The sequence below is a fragment of the Sarcophilus harrisii genome, chromosome 2 (assembly GCF_902635505.1).
Source record: "Sarcophilus harrisii chromosome 2, mSarHar1.11, whole genome shotgun sequence".
In the NCBI taxonomy this organism is placed as follows: domain Eukaryota; kingdom Metazoa; phylum Chordata; class Mammalia; order Dasyuromorphia; family Dasyuridae; genus Sarcophilus; species Sarcophilus harrisii.
In genome coordinates, this window is record NC_045427.1 from 143,549,851 (window position 1) to 143,570,953 (window position 21,103).

General features: G+C 35.0%; 1 protein-coding gene across 1 annotated transcript in view; it reads left to right on the forward strand.

Annotated features, from left to right (window-relative positions):
* The first annotated feature begins 6,018 nt into the window (after window positions 1–6,018).
* ZC3H6 (zinc finger CCCH-type containing 6) overlaps window positions 6,019–21,103 on the forward strand; it is a 71,794-nt gene continuing 56,709 nt past the window's right edge. Inside the window, exon 1 of the mRNA XM_012540092.3 lies at window positions 6,019–6,636. Within this exon, the coding sequence (XP_012395546.1) occupies window positions 6,551–6,636 (86 nt within the window). The 5' untranslated portion in view covers window positions 6,019–6,550. The remainder of the gene's footprint in view (window positions 6,637–21,103) is intronic.

Sequence of the window (21,103 nt, forward strand, 5' to 3'; positions counted from 1 at the left end):
TTTCCTGTTTTATGCTATATTAGGAAATGCAAAGTTATAACAAACACTAGTGAAAGCTACCTTAGAAGGTGAGTGTTTGAATAAAATGAAGTTCTTCGGGGGGGGGGGGGTTCTCATTTTTTATAACTTCAAGGAAATTTCCCACTGGATTCAGTAGGCTGTGGAGATTTTCCTTTGATACCTAGTATATAAATTCCTATTGAGGTAAATCAAAGTCACCTCTATTATAATAACATGTAACACAGTTAAATCATTTGTGATATATAGAAGGAACAGCCAATAACCTGTTTTCAAATCCATTTATATAAATGGTATTGATTTAACAGAGACATCCACTAATTATAATTATCTACATGTATGTATATATATATACTAACACACATATATGTTGACACACATACAGATATATATGTATATCTCTGTGTGTGTGTGTGTGTGTGTGTAAAATCTCCAACTCCTAAAAAATAACACAATTTAAAACATTCTCTGTCTTCAGAGAGAATAACAGTTCAGGAAATCTGAATCTTTTGAACATAGGATTAGTTAGAGCTGTAACTTATTCCAACCATTTTAGAAAGTAACCTAAAGTTATTCTACATTTAAAAAGTGACTAAAACATCTATATTCTTTGACCCAGAGATCCTACTAATAGTCATATTCTCCAAAGGAGATCAGACATCCTTTAGACACCAAAAATATGTAGAATTAGTAAAAAAAAAAAATATTTGCAGTAAAAATTATATGTGCACTAAATTATGTAAAATATAAAAAATAAAATTTGCAGTAAAAATAAATTTAAATTAATAATTTAAAACCTTGGAATTTAAATGCTTGTCCTTTAACTGGGAGATGGCTAAACAAATTTTGTTTAGAAATATAAAGCTCCCATGCAAACATCAAACAAACCAGACATGAAATATAGAATAGTTCATTCATACTTGAGTGCATAGACAATCATAAAAATATCCCTTCACTCTCCAGAAAGTATCATCTTCTCTCAGGACATATACAATCCTTCAGACTTATAGTACTACTGTAAATTTAAATCACCTCTTCAAGGAGAAAGTAGGCTTCCAACTGTGACAAATGAAAAATTATCAGACAGTTTCTAAGCTAGATAATTATCAATAAATTGATGACTGGTTATTTCTTTCCATAACTAAAGACACTGAATGCCTTGTGTGTATATATATATATATATATATATATATATATATATTTTTTCTTTTTTTTTTATATATATATATATATATATTTTTTTTTTTTTAATTTTGAAAGGGAATGCCCCTGAAAAGAAAAATCAACATGATTGGTGGATATTTTAAATGAAGAAGTTGGCTAGAAGTCTTCAACTCTTCCTGCTGAGAGCATGGTTTGATCATGAGACTCAGCTACTTCCAGTTGGACAGGGGTATCAATCTCAACCCAGACCACACTGGTTAGTTTTTTCCTTCATAAGCTGAGTCCCCCTAAATTCCAAAGGAGAGGTGCAGTGAAATGGGAATGAATTTACCTAAATTAGATTCCCTATACATATTAAAGAGAAGGTCTCCTGGTTGGATAGGGTCCTATCCCACATCCCTAAGGATCAGAGCAATCTCCTCTTATCACCCATGTGTTTCTGAGACGGCTGACTGATGTAAAGAGGATGATCCCTGAATGAAGAAATAAAGGGGGAAAGCTTTATTCATAATTTAATAATAAGTTGTTAATAGCAAAATAATCTCTTCACCTCTGAATCAAATGGGGAAAGTATCTGGGATCAATAAGTAGTGGATCTCTCACCTTCTGGTGATCTCTATGTCCTAAAGTTACATTCAAATTTACAGTATTACCTTCAGATTGGAATTCCCCAAAATAGAATTTTGCATTCAATAGAGTCAACCCCTTTCCCAGTAGCTCTGCATGACTCAAGTAGTAGTCAAGGTGAAGATTTATTCTTTATTCACTCTTTTCATAAGCATTTCTCAAAAGCCTATAATGTGCCAGGGAATGTATGAGATTTGGGGGATACAAAAGTAAAAATGAAAAGTTTCTGCTTTCAAAGAGCTTGCATTCTACTACCATAAAGCAACATGAATACAGATAAATACATACAAAATACATAAGAAAAGAATAATCCATAGACTCCTCTACCCAGCCTAAGGGTAACATAGGAAGACTGCTGGAATCCCAATGTAAACCAGTCAAGATAGGTTGTTCTCCAAAAAGCAACCCAGGAGCAATAAGAAAGTTCTATTGTGTTTCTAGCTCAGAGGCAGAAAATAGGCACTTCACAAAAAATCCTGCTCGAACAACTCCAAAGCCCAGTGTGGGAGTCCAATGCAAGAGCAGTTCTGAAATCTTAGAGAGAAATCTTAGGTAGAGAGAAAGGAATTCAGGTAAGATTCTTACATAGGAAGTAATCTGGAATCCCTAGAACAAGAAAACAAAGTCCACCATGAGAGAAGATCCTGATCCCAAAAGAAAGAGGAAAGTCTCCCAAGCAAAGCCAATATCAAAGTCAGCCCCAGACTCCTTTGACAAGAGGGAGACCTTAAGCTCAGACCAAGTTGGGAGCAACACCTAATTTTAGAAATAGGATAAAGGGCTCTAAGCAGAGACTAAGAAAGGATGAACATTGAAATTGTATAGTAAGCAAAGATCATAGGCAAAGTCTAGTGCAGGAACAATCCCAGAGTGCCTTAAAAGATAATCTTAGTCTTGGTCACCAAGATCAGAAAAGTCTTGTTTACCCCATTCAGGAATGTAGGGTAGAACACTGGGCTGCTAAAGTGAGAAAATATGAATAAAATATGACTTAGGGTAAATAGCAAAGAAGAAAATGACCCAAAAGAAATTCAATTAAAAGAGAACAACCCTAAAACAAGTCCAATTAAATCCTCAACCTAATCCTAGCCAACAGGACTACAAGAATACCTAAAACAAAATCAAAAATCAAAAACGGAATTGATAGTGAGGAAAAAATGGAACAGTTAACTGATACTTTAGAACAAACAAAAGTCCAAATTCTAACTAATGATGAACCAATGAGATAAAAAATAATTTAATGGAGAAGGGGGACAGAAGAAAGTATAAGTAATATAATACCAAAATCAATAGACCTAGAAAATAAGTCATAAAAAGATAATCTAAGAATTATCAAACTATCTGAAAATTATGATCCCTCCCCCCCAAAAAAAGAACTTTGAATATAATTCAGGACTAGGAACAATATAAAAGCAGTGAAGAATCCATTGACTTACCACATAAAAACCTAAAATAAAAATTTCTGGGAAAACTGAAAATAAAATCTAGAATAGACAAAATAAGTTCAAATACCAAAGAGACACAGCAATGATCACACAACAGTTAGCACCTGTTCCTTTAAAGCAGATTAAGAACTTTAGGTACAAAAAAAAGCCAAACTTAGATGAAGGAAGGAAGGAAGGAAGGAAGGAAGGAAGGAAGGAAGGAAGGAAGGAAGGAAGGAAGGAAGGAAGGAAGGAAGGAAGGAAGGAAGGAAGGAAGGAAGGGAGGGAGGGAGGGAGGGAGGGAGGGAGGGAGGGAGGGAGGGAGGAAGGAAGGAAGGAAGGAAGGAAGGAAAGGAAAAAAGCTCACAACTAAGCAAAGTTAGGGAAGTATGGAAGAAAAGGGGTGAGCTTTAATGAAACTGAGGGTTTTGAAGCATTCTTGATGAAAAAGCCAAAAGTGAGTCAACATTTTAAATTGGAAATACAGGAGGCAAGATAAACAGAAAGGTAAGCGCATTAATTTATTTGAAAGGGAATGTGAAAGGGTTTGAATTGTTTACATGCTAATGGGGGGAATAAATGAACTTTCAGAAGCCCAATATATATAAGGATTATAGAGAAAAGTAAATATAAAAGAGGTGAATGCTTTTGTTCATTTTTTATATTCTCAAAAAAGGACAAAAATGAGAGAGATAGGAGACTCAAACAGAAAAAGAAAGATAAGGGAAAGAAAATCAATACCATATAAGAAGTACATAATATGAATTTTATTCAAATATGAAAGAAATGATGAAGAAAATGGGCATCCCATGAATCTCACTTTTATCTGAACCAGATAAAATTTGAAAATGCTTATAAACCCTGGCCACACACAAACATCTTAGCATAAAAATATTTTAAACTCAAAGGGAAATAAAGAAAGGGAGGAGAGAAAGGTTTAAGAGTGAGGTCAGAATAGTTAGGGGAATAGTCAAAAGGGAGGGGAAAAAACTTAAATGGAAGAGAGAGGAACATCAGGAAGGATTAAAAGGGAAGGTGAAAAAAGTGAAACTTGGAATTAAGAACAGGGCAAAGGTAAGAGAAGAGGTGCATCAGAATGAAATAGCCTATTTCATTTATGGATCAGTATGTAAGTATGTATATATGTAAGTAGTAAGTATGAATCAGACATAAATAAGAAACAGTTTGGGGACCTGTCTACTTAGTCCAAAATCAGAAGAGATTGCTAAATTTCACACAGTACACAGAAGTCAGATAGGACTGAAAAAACGACTGAACAATAAAAACACATAAAGAAATGTGATGCTTCCATATTTAGAAAGGTTTCATCAGATGCAAAACAGCTTATAAGGGTTGCATCAGATACAGAATATAATCTCCAGAGCTGCAACTCCTCCCTCCCCTCCCCCCGCCAAAAAAAAAAAAAAAAAAAAGCACCCAGCAACTAACCAGACAAGCAGAACAAGCACAGCTTTGTTTTGCAGGCATGATTTCTTCAAACTCCATCCCTCACAATCAACAAGCATACATATATTAAAGGAAACTGTCCATGTAAAGCACTTTGCAAGCTTTAAAGTGCTAAATAAATGTTAGCTAATTTGTGTAGGGCCAGGAATCAACAACGCTTTTTATAAAGAACAGTGCCTGGGATACTTTGTTTTCGTTGGAAAGACAAGTGCCTGGGATACTTTGTTATTGCAAAGCATTAACAACTATAACAGTAACTTTCAAGAAAGAGATGAGGCCGTTTCCAGGCAAAACATTAACTCCGACATCGGCCGCTAAACTATAAGAAAGGAGCAAAGGGAGTGGGGGTGAGATTCCGGGTGTAGGTCTGTAAAGATGTTTGCAGAAACTCTAATGGCCGGCCCTCCCCCACCCCCCAGACAGATCTGGTCCAGCTCCTCCAGGCCTCCATTTCCTAGGCCTCAGGCCTAGCTCGGGCCTAGCCCTTGCAATCACACCGGCAAGTGACAGATTCCCCACGCCTTATTAAACTTCCAGTCCCCACGGGCCGACAGAATACCGGGGCCCGGCAAGGGGAAGCGGCCTACAGCTTTCTTTTTCTCCTTCATTCTCTAGGCAGGTTGCTAAAAGGCAGCGGATGCGGCAAGAAAGACGGCCAGCGCAAGAGGCCTAGTACCGCAGCGAGAGTGGGGTGGGGGCGGGGGGTTGTCACGGCTCCGCCGCAGCCATGCCCCTCCTCTCCGCCTTCTTCTCTGGCTTAGCCTCAGCCTTAAGTGGCACGTGACACGGCTCGCTCTCATCTCCACCCGGAGATATCCCTGCGCCGTCGCTTCCTCGGAGGAGGGGGCAGCCACTTTCTCTTTCCTCCTTTTCTCCTCCCCCCCCCCCCCCCCCCCCCCCCCCCCCCCCCCCCCCCCCCCCCCCCCCCCCCCCCCCGCCAGGATGACAGAACCGCCATCGCCGCCATATTCGGTGTCCCGCCTTCCCTATCCCTGCCGCCACCGAGGGAGAGAAAAGATGCCCCGCCCCTTGGGGTGATTGGCAGGGATATTTTCCCAATGGTCACCGTTCTCAGCAGGACGCTCCCGCCCGTCAAGGCCGCTTCCCAGCGGGGCTTGGGGCCGGGCTTGTGTGTGCGCGTATGTGTGTGTGTGTGTGTGTGTGTGTGTGTGCGCGCGCGTGTGTGCATGTATGTGTGCCTGCGCCGCGGCGGAGCGGAGGCGCCAGAGCGAGGGCCGCGCGCGGAAGAATCCTCTCTCACCTCTCCCCCCCCCCCACCCCTCCTCCCCGAGTCCGGGGGAAAGGCTTTTCGGCCGGCGCCGTCGCCATTTTGTCGAGCTGCCTATCTCGGGCGCCGCCATGTTGGTGAGAAGAAATCACCGCCACGGCCACTATCCAAATCCCCGTGTTCCTCCACGCCACCCGCTCGCTCCCAAGCCTCGGCCAGCAGCGGCGGATAGAGACTAAAGCAGCAGCGCCAGCAGCGCCCGGCAGCGAGGGGGGCCATTGCCCTGTGTTTGCAGTTAGAGCCCCATCTTTCTGCTGTGATTGTTAATAGACTGGAAAAGTCTCTGTGTCTCTCTGTGTCGCTCACTAAGTAACCGTGAGTTTTTACCAATTCATCATCTCTCACCACCGAGTCCCAGCGGCGGCCGAGAGCAGGTGGTGATCACCGAGTCCAAGTGTGTGTGTCTCTCTCTGTCAGGCAGCAGCAGCAGCAGGGCGTGTGCGCGCTAGGGTCTCTGGTCGGTGGCCACAGGGCAGTTTCCTCCTCGCCACCTCCTGCTGCTCATCCCTCCACCACCACCTCCACCATCACCACCTCCTCCACCACCTCCTCCACCAGCCTCATGGCCTTTGAGAGCCTTTTCTCCAAACCCCCCAACCCCGTTCTTGACAAAAACATGACAGACTCTGAACATGCAGGGGACGAAAGGTCGAGTAACCCTAATTCTTCTCTCTCTCTCTCTTTCTTTCTCTCTCTCTCTCTCTCTCTTTCTGTCCGATAATAATAATAATGTGTCTGTGGTTCAATAATAATAGTCCTCATCCTCATGTGCCTAGTACTGGAATGTTTGCTGCGTTTTCTTCAGCCTGTGTTGGGTGGGGGGTGGGGGTGGGAATGGGAAGAGTAGTTGGAGGGTGAGGGTGGTAAGCAGACAAAAAAAAGTCACCTTCATCTTCGGTGTGTAAAATGGGGGTGGTTTGAGCTTGGTGTGGGATGGGGAACTGGGAAACGGTTGCAGTTACATTTTGCATGATTTAAACATTTTTTTGTTTTGTTCCATCAATTCCATTACATGCACTCCTTCCTCCTCCCCTCCCCCTTTAAACCTTCAAGATAATTCCACCGTCATTGCAAACTTCGTTTGGTGGTGCTAGAGAAAGGTTTGTTTCAGGTTTTTTTTTTTCCTTCCTACCTCTCCATTAGGTTTCTTGTTCTATATTTAACCTGATGGTTTTCTCATCGGATTTGCAGCCTTCTGATTTCACGAGATCATTTTTATGCAGATTAGGGTCTGACTGACGTTTTGCTTTGCCACCCCACCCCACCCCTCAGTCCCCACACGCACACCCCAGTCATCATTTCCCTGGTTAGATGACAAGCACTTTTGTGTGTCTCCCTCTTCTGAGCACTCTTTTTCTTACATGAAGCGATTGCAGCTCCCAATTCCCTCCTCCGTTAGCTGTGGCCCAGCCCTAAAGCTTAAAAAAAAAAAAAAAAATCAAAAGTTAAATGATTAGATACTCAACTTCAAATATTTTAAACCTTTTAATATTTAGTGGATTTTATGTATTTCCTAGGGCATCAGGGCTTTCCCCAAAAAGTACACTAAAGTTTTGCTTTTAGGAAGTTTTAAATCAACACCACCACAAAAAAGAAAAACGAAAATTTCCAAACACAGTATTGTTTTCTATTAAAACCCTGACTGCATAGTTAGCAAAAGCAAGAAATACTAAAAAATGATAAGGCCATAATAGCACTTTTCTTCCAAAATTTCATTAGTTGGCCTGGATTATAAATTTATTTTCGTCTCTTTTTTATTTTGCGAATTTTTACACTTTTAACATTTACCTCAGAGTAAGTTACTCTTAAGTATTATTTTGTAAGAAGGGTATCTTTTCCATTTTAACATTGTAAACTTCAGATGTAATGAAATCTTAACATTTAGATAAAATGACAGCACAGCTTGATTATTTATGAAAGATTTAGGTGTTAGTGACCTTAGAAAAAACTTCATATCTAATTGTGATTTATAAAAGTCATTTCAAAATCCAGAATAAGTAATTTGTTCCACATTAAATAGAAACAGTTGAAAGCATCCTTATACATAAACTTTTAAAACCCTAGCTTCAGTTTCAAGCTACCTCTAGAATGTTTCTAACATGTTTGTTAGTTGCCAAAGTTTAATATTCAGTAGTAGTAATAGGGCTGTTATAATTTGCTATAATCATAACCCAAGCAGAAATAATGAACTAGTTTACACTTCAAAGTTTGTATTTAAATATTTGATTATTTTGAAAAAGGACTAAAATCGACTTTTTTTTTCATCTAACAAATGTAAATGCACAGATTCTCAAAAGTCAGTTCAATAAAATGAAAGCAGTGGCCTTTTCCTCCACCCAAAAAAAGGGAAAACCAAAGGCTAAAATCATGAATGTTTTTCATATTCTTTTGCTGGGGGTGGTAGGAATTTTCTTTTAATTAAAGTCCTGTTAACAATTGCAAAAATAATTATGTTGGTTTTTTAAATTAAAAAAAAAAAAAAAGGTCTTTAGATAGTAAACTCATAATCCCAAAAGAAATTTTACAAAGTTAAATTTCTATATTTTAAAGCTAATTCTAGAAGCAATATTTTAAACTCAGAATAGAGTAGCTAAGTAGTTTCTAAAGAAGAGCTTTTTCCACATTTGACATTTATCTTGTTTAGATGGATTAAATTTCATTCTTTAGTCAGAAGGAATTCAATACTTAAATAAAGTTATAATACCAAACTGAACAACTGTAGACTGTAGATTTAAAAGTCTCTAAAACTGTATTAAGAAATTCTAAGAGTTTCTTAATGAAAAAACTGTATTTGGACATCAAAATATTTTTACTGTGGAAAAGCAAAATCCATGCTAGTGAGAACTAATAAATTCAGAAATTAAAGTTCAAAACAAACAAAAAAATTTAAACAATTGCTTTTTACTTGTCTTTGTCCCCAGCAGTATAAGTAATATAAAGATTTTACTCTAAAAATAACATGTTTTTTTTTCTTTAGAGCAAAGAAAACAAGATTGTCTACCTATTCTAGAAAATGATTAGCTATTTATTATTGTGAGATGTAAGCTTTATTCTAAAACAATTTTTTCTTTTAATATATTGTTTAGTTTCAATTTAGGTCTAGAATCTGTAGCACCATAAAACTTGCCCTAGGCTACAATCTGGAGATCTGGTTCTTGGTTCCTCTTGTCTGTGAACTTCAGTTCTCTACCCCTTAAACCGGGACTTTTAAAACTTTTTCTACTTATGACCCCTTTTCCCCTCAAAAATGTTTACATGACCCCAGTTATATAGGTATATGAAATAGCTATACAAATCAAATATTAACTGGTAACAGATGATAATTTCTCAAACACCCCCCCCCCACACACACACACACACACACATTCAGTTACAAGATCCAATATGGGGTCATGAACTACAGTTTAAGAAGTTTAGGAAACTACCTAGTACAATCTTTTCACTTTTCTGGGACACAACTGTTTCATCTGTAAATAAAAAGTTGACCAGATGATCTCTAAGCTCCCCATATAACTCTTAACATTTTGATTTTATACTGTTTTCATTTAAAATAAAGTATCTGTATAATTAATAAACTATAATCACAGGGAGTTGCTTGGGGGTCAGAGAGGTCAAATGACTTGCCAGTAATCACAAAACTAATAAATAAAATTGATAGGACTTGAATCCAGGTCTTCTTGATTCTAATTAGGGTCAGCATTGTATTTGTTGCCTTTATTTCCCAAATCATGATATCAAAAAGTCAGTGAAAATGGAAGAGATATAAGAATTGTGCTACTTGAATGAAATTCAGCAAAGAAATTCTGGATTGCTTTTTAAAAATATTCTATAAAGAAATCTTTAGTTGTCAAATACCAGTGGTGTAAAGATTTTTTAATGATGTTTTTGTATTAGAATACTATAGTAAGGTCAATGAATGAATAAATACTTTTTACAGTTTGTTTTAAAATAGGTGACTAAAACATGCTATATTTTTTAAAAAACAAATACATTTTTAAAAAATATATAAAAGCATCATCCTAAAATGCAAATGAAAAAATTTTAGCGTATACAAGTTTAATTTTAGCTTAAACCAAATATATTTCATTTTAGCTAAAAATCTTTTAAGTTGGAAGGACTTAAAAACAGCAATTATTGAGATGAAATAACCCCAAGGAATTTTAGATTTTAAAGTTTTTAAATAATATTTATTTAAAATGTTTTTGTATTTTTATTTTTGTTTTCATATTACATTCATTTCCAAATATATTCTCTGAGAAAGAGGGAGAGAGAGAGAGATGGAGATGAGGGAAAGGAGGGAAGGAGAGAAGTGGAGGTAGAGATAACATTATGCAATTGATTTTATGTGTGGTGAGAGAAAAGGAAGTCAAGAATAATATTGACGAGACTAAAATAACTAGGAACTTTTTTACAATTAGGGGACATTGAGAAGTGCATCAGGTTTTTGAAGAAAGATAATGAATTTCCTTTTGTAAATACTAAATTTGAGATGACCTGCTGGAGTAATATGAGCTTTATAGTTTTGGAAGGGCATAAACTGAAAATTGTCCAAAAAAGGGTGCAAAGAATAGGAAAGACTCTAGATGGTTGACAGAAGGAATTGGGGATGTTTAGCCTGGAAAAGAGAAAGGAAATAAGAAGTAAAGGGTGAATATTATATCTGTTTTCAAGTATTTGAAAGATTATGACGGCAGAGGAATTAGGTTTTTGTTTCTTGACCTCAGAGAACAATGTGTAAAATTTGCAGAGGCAAATTTTGGCTTCATGTCAGGAAAAGCTTCCCAAGATAAAAGCTGATCGATCTTTTGTCATCTAAATTGTAGCTAGCATTATTTCCTGGCTAGGGTTGGTCTAAATGACTACTAAGGTCTCTTCCAACTCTGAAGTTCTTTGAATGTACTAACTACATTTAAGATTTAAGGTTTAAAAATATTTTTTTAAAAGCCTCATAAATTTGTGTATTTGTAGGATGTTAAAACATAATAGAGGAGGCTTTCAGTATGGGAGTGGTAGAAAAGAGTTTCTAGAATTCCTACTCAACTCACTAATTAAACAATTTGGGGGAGTATCAAGGGGATTTTGGTCACCTGTCAGTGAAATTTAGATCATAGTACATTTGACATATTTCGTCTTATCTTTTCTTTTTCTTTTATTTATCTCACCTGAATATTAGTTTAATTAAAACAGTTGACAGGAAGGTATACAATTACTGGAGCTTATTTATAACAGGTCTCAGATCAGAGTTTCAAAAAAAAAACTCACTTTTTTTTTTTTTTTTTTTTTTTTTTTTTGGTGAGGCAATTGGGGCTAAGGGGCTTGCCCAGGGTTACATAGCTAGGAAGTATTGAGTGTCTGAGGCTGGATTTGAACTCAGGTCCTCTTAACTTAGGGCTAGTGCTCTATCCACTGCATCTAGCTGCCCCAAGACTCCTTATTTCAAATGAATTCCCAAATGGTTGAATTTAGAGGAAGATGTTTTTGGTTTTTGCCCTTTCTAGGCATCTATCTTCTTAGTACAAGTAGTCATCCAGGGAGCAGAGTACATGGGTGGTCATTGCTTTGTAGCGTTCATGAATCATTCATTTTTGTTCACTCATTAAGCATTTATTAAGTATCATACAAGAGCAAATTCTGGCTCCTAAAGTGAATCCAAACACAGGGTCAGTAAAAATTTTCATACCTGGAGGAGAGCTATCCTTATAATAATAGTAATTTATAGTTACTGTAACTATAGGTTACTATACTATAGTTATTATATAGTATATATATATATATATATATATATATAGTATATACATATAGTATATGCTTATAGTATAGTCACTATACTATAAGTTATTATAATTTAAACACTTTACATAGATTTATCATTTAAGCTTTATAACAACCCTGTTATCATTTAGTATGATTACCTTTTATAAATGAAGAAATTCTATTTGATGTTAGATCAAAACTTACTAACATTGGAAGTTAAGAGTTTTATTCTTGTTTCTAAAACTTTAAATTACTAAGTAACTTAGTTTAGTAAAGCTAGGTTTACGATTCTATATTTATGTTCAGTATTAAAGTAGCATAATACCCCTCTTAAACTAATTTAACCATAGAATACTTTGAAATTTCAATTAGGGTCCTGAAATTTTAAGCCATAATAGAAGTTAGATCTATTTTTTTGTACCAAGATAACTACTCTCCTCCTTAGAGTTAACTCAGCTCCCTGTTTCATAATCACATGGATTTCTGTACTTATCTAGTCCTAATTTTTTTTTCATTTATTCCAAGTTTAGCCAAAATTTCAGTTTTGAAAAAAGGAGCTTTCTTTCTAGTACTACTAGTTCCAATAAGCTTAATGAGATAATTGATATAAGGAAAATACTTACGGTTCTTTTAATTCTTTCTGAGCAGTGACCATAGATTTGAAATTTTACAGCAGCTTGTTGATCAAAAACTGATATTAAGTCACTTATGCAAGTTATTTGGATTCAAAGAATTACTTTATAGCTCCTCTACTCTTAGAAACAAATTGAGAGATAGGTTTCTTTATCCTCACAGTACATACTTGAGAAATAAGATTCTCTTAGCTTCTAGCCTTTCTTTTAATGTCTGAAGTTGGAAAAGGTAGAAGACATTTTTACCTGTCATATCAATAAGTGGGTCATGGAGAGACCTATTCTCACATGGCCTTAGTCTTATCAGGTTTCTCCATATATAGAGAGCATTATAGTATAGAAATTAAATTGGGCTCAAAAGTTTGGCAAAGCATGTAAAAAGTGTTGCTTTCCCCCAGCTTCCTGAGAAATCTATTTAAGATCTTATTAGTGTTAGTACAATACCTTCTATTTTGGACCACTGACCAGGATTTTCAGCAGTTAAAGAATGTAAAACCCATTTGCTTTGCAATGTTACTATATATATATATATATATATATATATATATATATATATATATATAATAATAATATTTAACACTTACTGAAATTCTGTTTGACCCATATTACCTCTTGCTTTTAACATGAGTCAGATTTTAAATGGGTCATCCTAAGAAAATCTTCTTTAAACCAAACTTAACTTAAACTAGTAGGGACACAGAGCTTTCTGTTATCCTTAAATTAGATTAGTTTCACTCTTGGTAAGTTACAGAACATCACGTTTAAGCTAAATGAAAGGAAAAACTTTTTAGCAATGAATTCTCCACCACTAGAAGTTTTTAAATAGAGGCAAACTAGATGTCCAAATTAAGAATATACAGAGTATTATCTAGGTAAGGGCTGGCCAAAAGAGCATTAGGCTCTTTCTTATTCTGGTGACAGCATAAGTACACCTAATGGTAGCACCCCTAAGCAGAATCTTCATATGCCTCTTTTATAAAGTAGTTAGATTGTTCAATGGATAGAGACCCTAAATTTGCACACTGGATGGGGAATCAAGAACTGAATTCTAATCTGTCCTCAGACACTTAACAGCTATGTAATGCTGAGCAAGTCACTTAACTCTCCCTGAATTTCTTCATCTGCAAAAAATAGGGACTCTAAGTCCCTCAAGTTCATCTCAAGTTGTTATGATGAAAATAAAATGAGATAGCATATGTAAAACATTTTGCTAACCTTAAAACACTGTATAAAATCATCTATCATTGTTTTTATTCTCTGTGTCCAGACATGTGCTGGAGCCAGCTCAAAAATGGCAAACTGATTTTTAACTTTTTAGTTTACACCTCAGAAATGGAAATCCCTATAAATCTGAACTTGATTTATTTTATATATATATATATATATATATATATATTTGTATGTATATATAATGTTCACCAGAAATTTCATAGAAAATTTAGAACCTAAATGGATTTTGCCTAATCATGTTACATATGCAATATTATATTAAGTTCTGGACACTATAACTTAGGAAGGATATTGGTAACTTGGAGAGTTTCTAGAAGAAGGCAACCAAAAATGTAAAGGAATTGACCAGAAGAAGAGAATTCTCAAGGGGAATATAATAAATATCTTCAAATATTTAAAGGGTGCCATGTAGGAAAAGGGAAGAGAATAAGAATTTATATATCACTTACTGTGTGCCAAGTACTGTATTAAGTGCTTTAAAATTGTATAGTTGAGGAAACTGAGGCAAGCAGAGGTTAAGCAACTTTCCCAGAAAGTGTTGGAGGATAGACTTGAAGTCAGGTTTTCCTGATTTCAGGTCTAGTACTATATTTCCTGTACCACCTCAACTGTCTTATTGTGAAAGAGGAAGGGAAGAATGAAAGTTTCAGTGAGGCAAATTTAGACTTAATGTAAATAAAAAGACCTTAGCAATTACAGCTACCCCAAAATGTAATGGGCTTCTTCAGAATATAGTGGGGACCTCATTGAAAGTCTTAAAGCACAGACTGGATGACCCCTGTGGAATATGTTGTGGAGAATTTTTCAGGACTCTTTGGATTGGACTCTATAGCCACTAAGGCTTCTTTAAACATTATAGATAGAATAGGAGAGAGGGAATACCTTAGAATGAGAGACTTTTAGAGTTAAAAGATCTTTTATCTAATTGAATTACCTTGTTTTACAAATGAAAAATCTAAGTAGTACCAGGGAATGCCCAGTCAGGCTTCTGTTGTGGCAAGAGCTCAGGTTTTTCTAATTATAGGCCTATTTTTTCATTTTTACCTATTTTGTGCATACCAATCCATAGCCCCCATGATACTTAATCTGCTGTCATATAAAAGGTTGGAAAATTTATAGACATAGTCCCCTTTATGAATACTATTAATGGATCAAAAAGGGGATTTTTTCATCATGATTTATTGTTCAATCAGTCAAGAAAGCTTTTGGGGCATCAGCTGAGTGCTTTAAACTCTAATAAGTGTTTTTCTATACTAGCAATTCAATTTTGGTCTCATATTCTGACCCTGCAGAATTTTTTTTCCCCTTTTCTCTCCAGAGATTTTACTCTTGAATTTTGCTCTTTTGTTGTATTTGTAGCATGTTCTATGTGTGTCTGTAGAGGACCAAAAATAGGAAACTTAGTATAAAGAAAAGTAAGAGGATTTTTAACTCGATATACATCTAAACCAGTAAGAAAGAAGTAAACGTGATTTCTTCTATAGGCCTTACATTAAGAACATAAAAATTGTCAAATTACTCAATAGCGTATGTCTATGTATTGTTATTCTATCTCTGAAAGTTGCACAATGAACTTTTTTTTTTGATTGCATATTCTTAAAGTCAAACATAAAAGTTTGACAGGGATTCTTAATCTGCACTTATTTTTAACATATACTTGCATTTCAATATATTTGACTTCCTTTGTAATCCTATGTATCTTATTTTTTGAATTAGAAAACATTCTGAGAAGTGGTCCCATAGGCTTTTATCAGACTACTAAAGAGGTTTATGAAACAAAATATATTAAGAACCCTGATTTAGGGCTATACCTCCTAACATCCCTATCTTTCCAGAATAACATATTTATATCTCATTTTTGGAAGACTGCTATGCTTTTCTAGTGAGTTTTATAAAATGGGGTGTTCTCTAGGAACAGCCCTCAAATGGCCTGATTTCTTTTGTCATTTGCCTATTTTAGATAATTTTGAGCTAGAAAACTCATGTGAGAGGAACTGAATGAAAGAAACTTCTTTCAAAAAAACTTTGCTCCTGGATTTAGAACCTTTGCCCACTTTCTTTTAGTATGACCTTTTTCATTGTTATAAATATGCCACAAAGATAAAAAGGACTCTAGAATGTCTGAAGTTTATTTACAATTCTTGAAAAAAACCAAACCAAACCAAAATAAACAAAAAAACTACAGTGATCCATCCAAAATTAGTACCCTGGGTGGATCAGCACTTATAGGCAAGGGAATGAGCCTTTTATTTCCTATCCAAGTAACACTAGGTCCCTCCCCTCCCTGCTCTCCCAATTGACTGAGGATTATGAAACTAACAGATTTCTTGGTCCTTCCACGGCATGCTCCTCCTTGACATGTTCCCCCTCCCTCATCATACAATCCATATTCAAGAATGACAGAAAACTCTTCCTTTGGGGAGAAGTTAATATTAATTAGCTCATTAAATATGCACACTCAGTGCTTGCAGTTACCTTTAACCCACTTCTGGTTTGGGGGTGATTTTTACCCATTTATCAGTTCAGTGGCTTTAATATCTTGTTTTGTTCAACTATTCAATCAACTAACCAGACCTTTCTCTTAAGCCCTTGTCCCCATCTGGAAATACAGATCTATAGGTTGTTATTCAACTATATATAGTTATGTTATTCAATTATATATTATATGTATAATTATATTTTATTCAATTATATGTAGTTATATTATTCAATTTTCGCTTACCATTCATTAGTTTAAAATATTAAACACTTCTTCTAGGTACTGCCGGTCCTCATTCATTTTCTTTTTTCATTGGTAGGCCTCAATCTAATTGCAAATTGTTATTGCTTTTCTTTTCTATTTCCAGTCCCACACTTGCGCTTGCTTTTTTGTTTCTAGTTTACCACATACTTTTTCCTGTTTGAGCTTCTTTCTTTTGGAAGGAAAACTATCCTGGCAGAGACTTGTTTTGTTTATGTGACTGGTTATCATTTGTAAATCTCCTAACTAGTCTTTTCCCCCATTATAGATACTCACAAGCTTTCTATATATTTCCCAATTTGAATTGACCATCTCCATTATCACATCTTGGATTCCATTTGCTGGGTTGCTTTTCTTCTTTGTCTTCTCCTACTCTTGGGGAGCTAGAGAGCTAATTTCTCAGTATCTCTTTTCTCAAACAATATGTTCTGTGTTTTATTTAACTTCCCCCTCCCACCCCCCATTCAGGGTTTTACTAAAAGCAAAACAAAAAGACAACAATAACACCAACCAAAAAAAAAAAAAAAAAAAAAAAAAAAAAAAAAAAAAAAAAAAAAAAAAAAAAAAAAAAAAAAAAAAAAAAAACCCTTAAAGCTAATCAGAAGATACTGAGAGGTGAAATTATGCTTGACTCAGTCAGAAGGTGTTCCTTCTGCCTTATAGTGATAAGCACATCCCCTTTTCTGGAATTTTAAGTAGCTGAAATACTCATTAGCACAATCCCACTGAATGTCAACACTCACTATTGTTATTTGTCATTATAATTCCCTTATGGAGCTGTCTTCAAACATTAAAAAAAAAACACCCTATTAACCATATTTATATTTTATCCCATCCATTTGGAGAAGGATGGTACAGCCCCTAAATATAACAACTCTCATTGTCTTCTTACGTTTGTGACAGAAGCAGCTCTGCAGCTGCTGGGGTTTGATAAACCAATCCAGACAAGCGTGCACTAGCATTTCAAGAATAATTGTGTCTTTTGTCACAGAATGTTGGGATTGTATGGAACTTCAAAGGACATCTAGTCTAATCTTTCATTTATATGAAAAGAAAACTGATGTGAAATGCCTTGATGAAGGTCATTACTTCTTGCTTCCACACTAGACTATCTATGAATTAAAGACAAGGGAGGGATCTTGGAGAGGAGACTAAAGGGGCAGGAGGAAAGGAGGGAAGGAGGGAGAGAAGTGAAGTAAAATAAAAGGAAAGCTATATAAGATATAATATACAGAGATCAGGAATATACAAGTTTCACAATTACCTTAGCCTTTTGAAGTCTTCATGGTTTTTGTTTTGGGAGAAAGAAAGTTTTTTTTTTTTTTTTTTTTTTTCCCATTTGTACAAGGAATAACTAAAACTTATCTTCTCAGTATCTTCTCAGTCTGTAGCATTGAAATCTATAAATTAGGAAACAGAAGTATATTGCAATATACTTAGTAAATTGATTCCTATAATTGGTATCTAAAGATCCGGTTTGAGACCTAGTTTTCCTGACTTAGTCAAGCAGTTTGAAGCAAATTACTTAATTTCTTTGAAGTTCAGTATACTCATTGACCAAAAAAAAAAAAAAAAAAATTGCAGTACGAAGCTCACAAATATGAAAATGTATGTGAAAGCATATTGTAACAGTAGAATTATCAATATAAATCAAAGTGAATGACTGTTAAGAAAAATTGTTTAAGTTCAACATAAATCTTGAAATTTCAGGAATTAACATTTATTTGAAAAAACACTATTATCCGTTCTGTTATCTTTGCTTTTTTGGACTAAATTGATTGTCATAGACCAGAGTTTTAGCAGTGGCAACAAAAGAGAGTTAAAAAGATGAGCTATAAACAACAACAAAAAAAAATTACCTTTTTTGTAAAGGGTTAGGGTTAGAGTTTGGAAATATCTTTACTGGGGGAATAGATTAATAACATTTGCAAAGACAGTTTCCTAGAACATAGAAAAATAAGACCTGTCCACTCTCCCCCATCTTGGTTCCACCCAACAAGAGAAATAAGTTACTTAGCAATTTAATTTTTTTATTAATTTTTATTTTTGTCATAGTTATTTCAAGATTGGCTTTCCCTCCAGATTATACTCTTTCTTATGACAAAGAAAAATAGTGGAACAAAAACATCCAATACAGTGATTATATCTAAAAATGCATGTAATATTCTGTCTTGGGCTTCCTACTTTCTGTCTTGAACAGGAAGCAGATCCAAGAAAATAAAGTTTGAATTATTTCTATAGGAATTTCTACTGTAAGTATTATTTTGATCTATCCTGGATAACAATAATTATACTTAAATTTTTTTCACTTTAATCATGCCTGTTAACATTAATGGGAGGATATGAGTACAATTCTAAGGCATGTCTATATCTATTTTAAATAACATTTTACATCTTAGTTGTGGATATGCAAATAGATTTGCATTAGAATCCATATATCACCAATTAATCACCAAGTTTAGTTCTAGATGTAAGATTTATAAGTTTTTTAAAAAAGATCTGGATCTTTTTTTTTTTTTTAAGATAAGGATAGTTATCAGAGCTAGCATCATCTGTTACCTTCAGAAATAACCATAAACAATGACAAAATCCAGGTAAAAGTAACTACTACCCAATAATCCAGACCAGACAGTCAACAAATATTAGACACTATGCAAAACACTCGATTTATAAAAGAAGGTAAAAATGAAAGTCCTTCCCCTTAATAATTACACATTCTAATAGTACAAAAACATACGTGGGAGATGCAGTGTGGTGTATGAAGTTCAAGTGCGATAGTAGAACTATTCTGCAAAGCATAGTTGGTATTGTTTTTTGACTTTGAACTTTGTGTTAAAGTTGTTCTCTGTTCATCTGGGGATAAGGAGGCACTATATCAAGCTTTTTCAGATTGCTCTTTTCAGAGTTAATTTTTGGGGTCTGCAAGTTTTCAGTGTTTCCAAAGTAATGTTATCCTGGGAGAGCTGAGATCACTGCTCTCCTGGTCTATGCTCTTGGCTTTATTTAGGAAGGATCTCTGCTCTCCTGCTAGCACTCCTCTAGTCCTGAATTGTGAACAGGATCTTCTGTTCCTCTGCTACATGCAAGCCCTAGTGCTCCTTTCTGCATTGCAACCAGGACCTCTACTCCCTTGTGAATGACCACAGGTTTTCTTCTTTGCCCTGGAAGTGCTTAGAAGCAATAAAGTTGCTTTTTTCCAGTGCCAGCAAAGAGTCACCTATAATCTCTTTCTGACCAGTTGAATTATGCACTTATTGTCTCTGGGCTGAGAGGGCCCAAAGCTGCTGCTGCTAGGGCCACAGTAGCAGTTGTTGCACATATACTCTTCCAGTCAGGCCTCCACTTAAGTGTTACAGATCTCTCCTACATACTAATAGGTTTTTTTAGACCAGAAAAATGTCTCACCTTGACCTTTTTTTGGCTTTGATTTGAAGGTTATTGTTTTTTTTTTTTTTTTTAAGTTGTTTGGAGGTTAATGTTGAGATAATTCAGCTGGGTTATTGCCTCTAATCTACCATCTTCAACAATAATCCTTTTTTATCTGAATCGTTTAGATGTTTAGCTGAAATTTTTTTTCTTAATGGAATAGATATAACACAATTTAACCTTTCCTGATGGCATAGTGTCAACATTCTGAGCATTGATTATTATAATAATTATTATTATAATTAACCTTTAGCCATTTTCTCATCTGAGAAATGGATATAATAGTACTTTTACCTATTTTACAGAGTTCATAGGATCTTAGTTTTAGGGCTAGAAAAAGTATCTTTAAGAGAACATCTATTCCACATTTCTTATTTTTTATATATGAGCAAATTGATACCCAAAAAAGTAGAAGAACTTGCCCAAGATTATCTAGACAGTTCAGGTAGAATGTAATTTAAATAGGATGTGATGACCAAGGTTTATTTAGATACTAAGCAGAAGAATAAGGAACCTATGTCCTTTGACTGAAAATTCTATGTTTTTCCTGTACTGGATTACAGAAATGTGACTGTAAATTTGGGACTAAAGCAAAGCCTTCTTCTTTTACTTATTCATACAATTTTTTTTTTGAAGAGGACTCTTAGGAAGAAATTACTATTCCATTTTAGAATTTGTGATAGAGGAGAGGAAATATTATCATAATCTTATATTTAAATTAGATTTTTTTTGAGATTAAATTCAATGGGTTTAAAAAAAAAAGATAAATAAGATCATATAGACTAAAATTTTAAAGCAAAAATCGTCCTTGGAAGATGGGAAGTTTTTATGAATGAAATTTTAGTGACTCAAAGAGAAAAAATTCCAATGATCAATTAAGGAAAATTCTTTTTCTGGTAAGACTTGGATTTAAATGGTCCCTTCCAGCTCTAAAATTCGTGATTCTGATTCTATAAAAAGAATAAGTTTTTTTGATAGACCCTATGTATATGCATAGGTAACCATTCTTAATCAACTTAGATTTTTTAAAAGTATATTTAAAAAAAAGTAACATCAGGGAAGAAAAGGAAAATATATAAACAAAAAATATGATAAAAAGAATAAACCATTCTCCTTGAAGAATGGTTTCAATAGATCCAAATATTAGAATGAAAAGCTTTTAGAAAATCTTAGAAAAAAAGCTAAGTATAGCAAAAACATAAGATAGGATTGGGATTTTTGTTTGTTTTAAGATGGGACTCAAAAAAGATGTGGTACTGTTGCCTGAGAGAAATGGAATGATGATGAGACAAAGAAAAGACAAAATTGCTTAACTCTTTACTTCTAATTAATC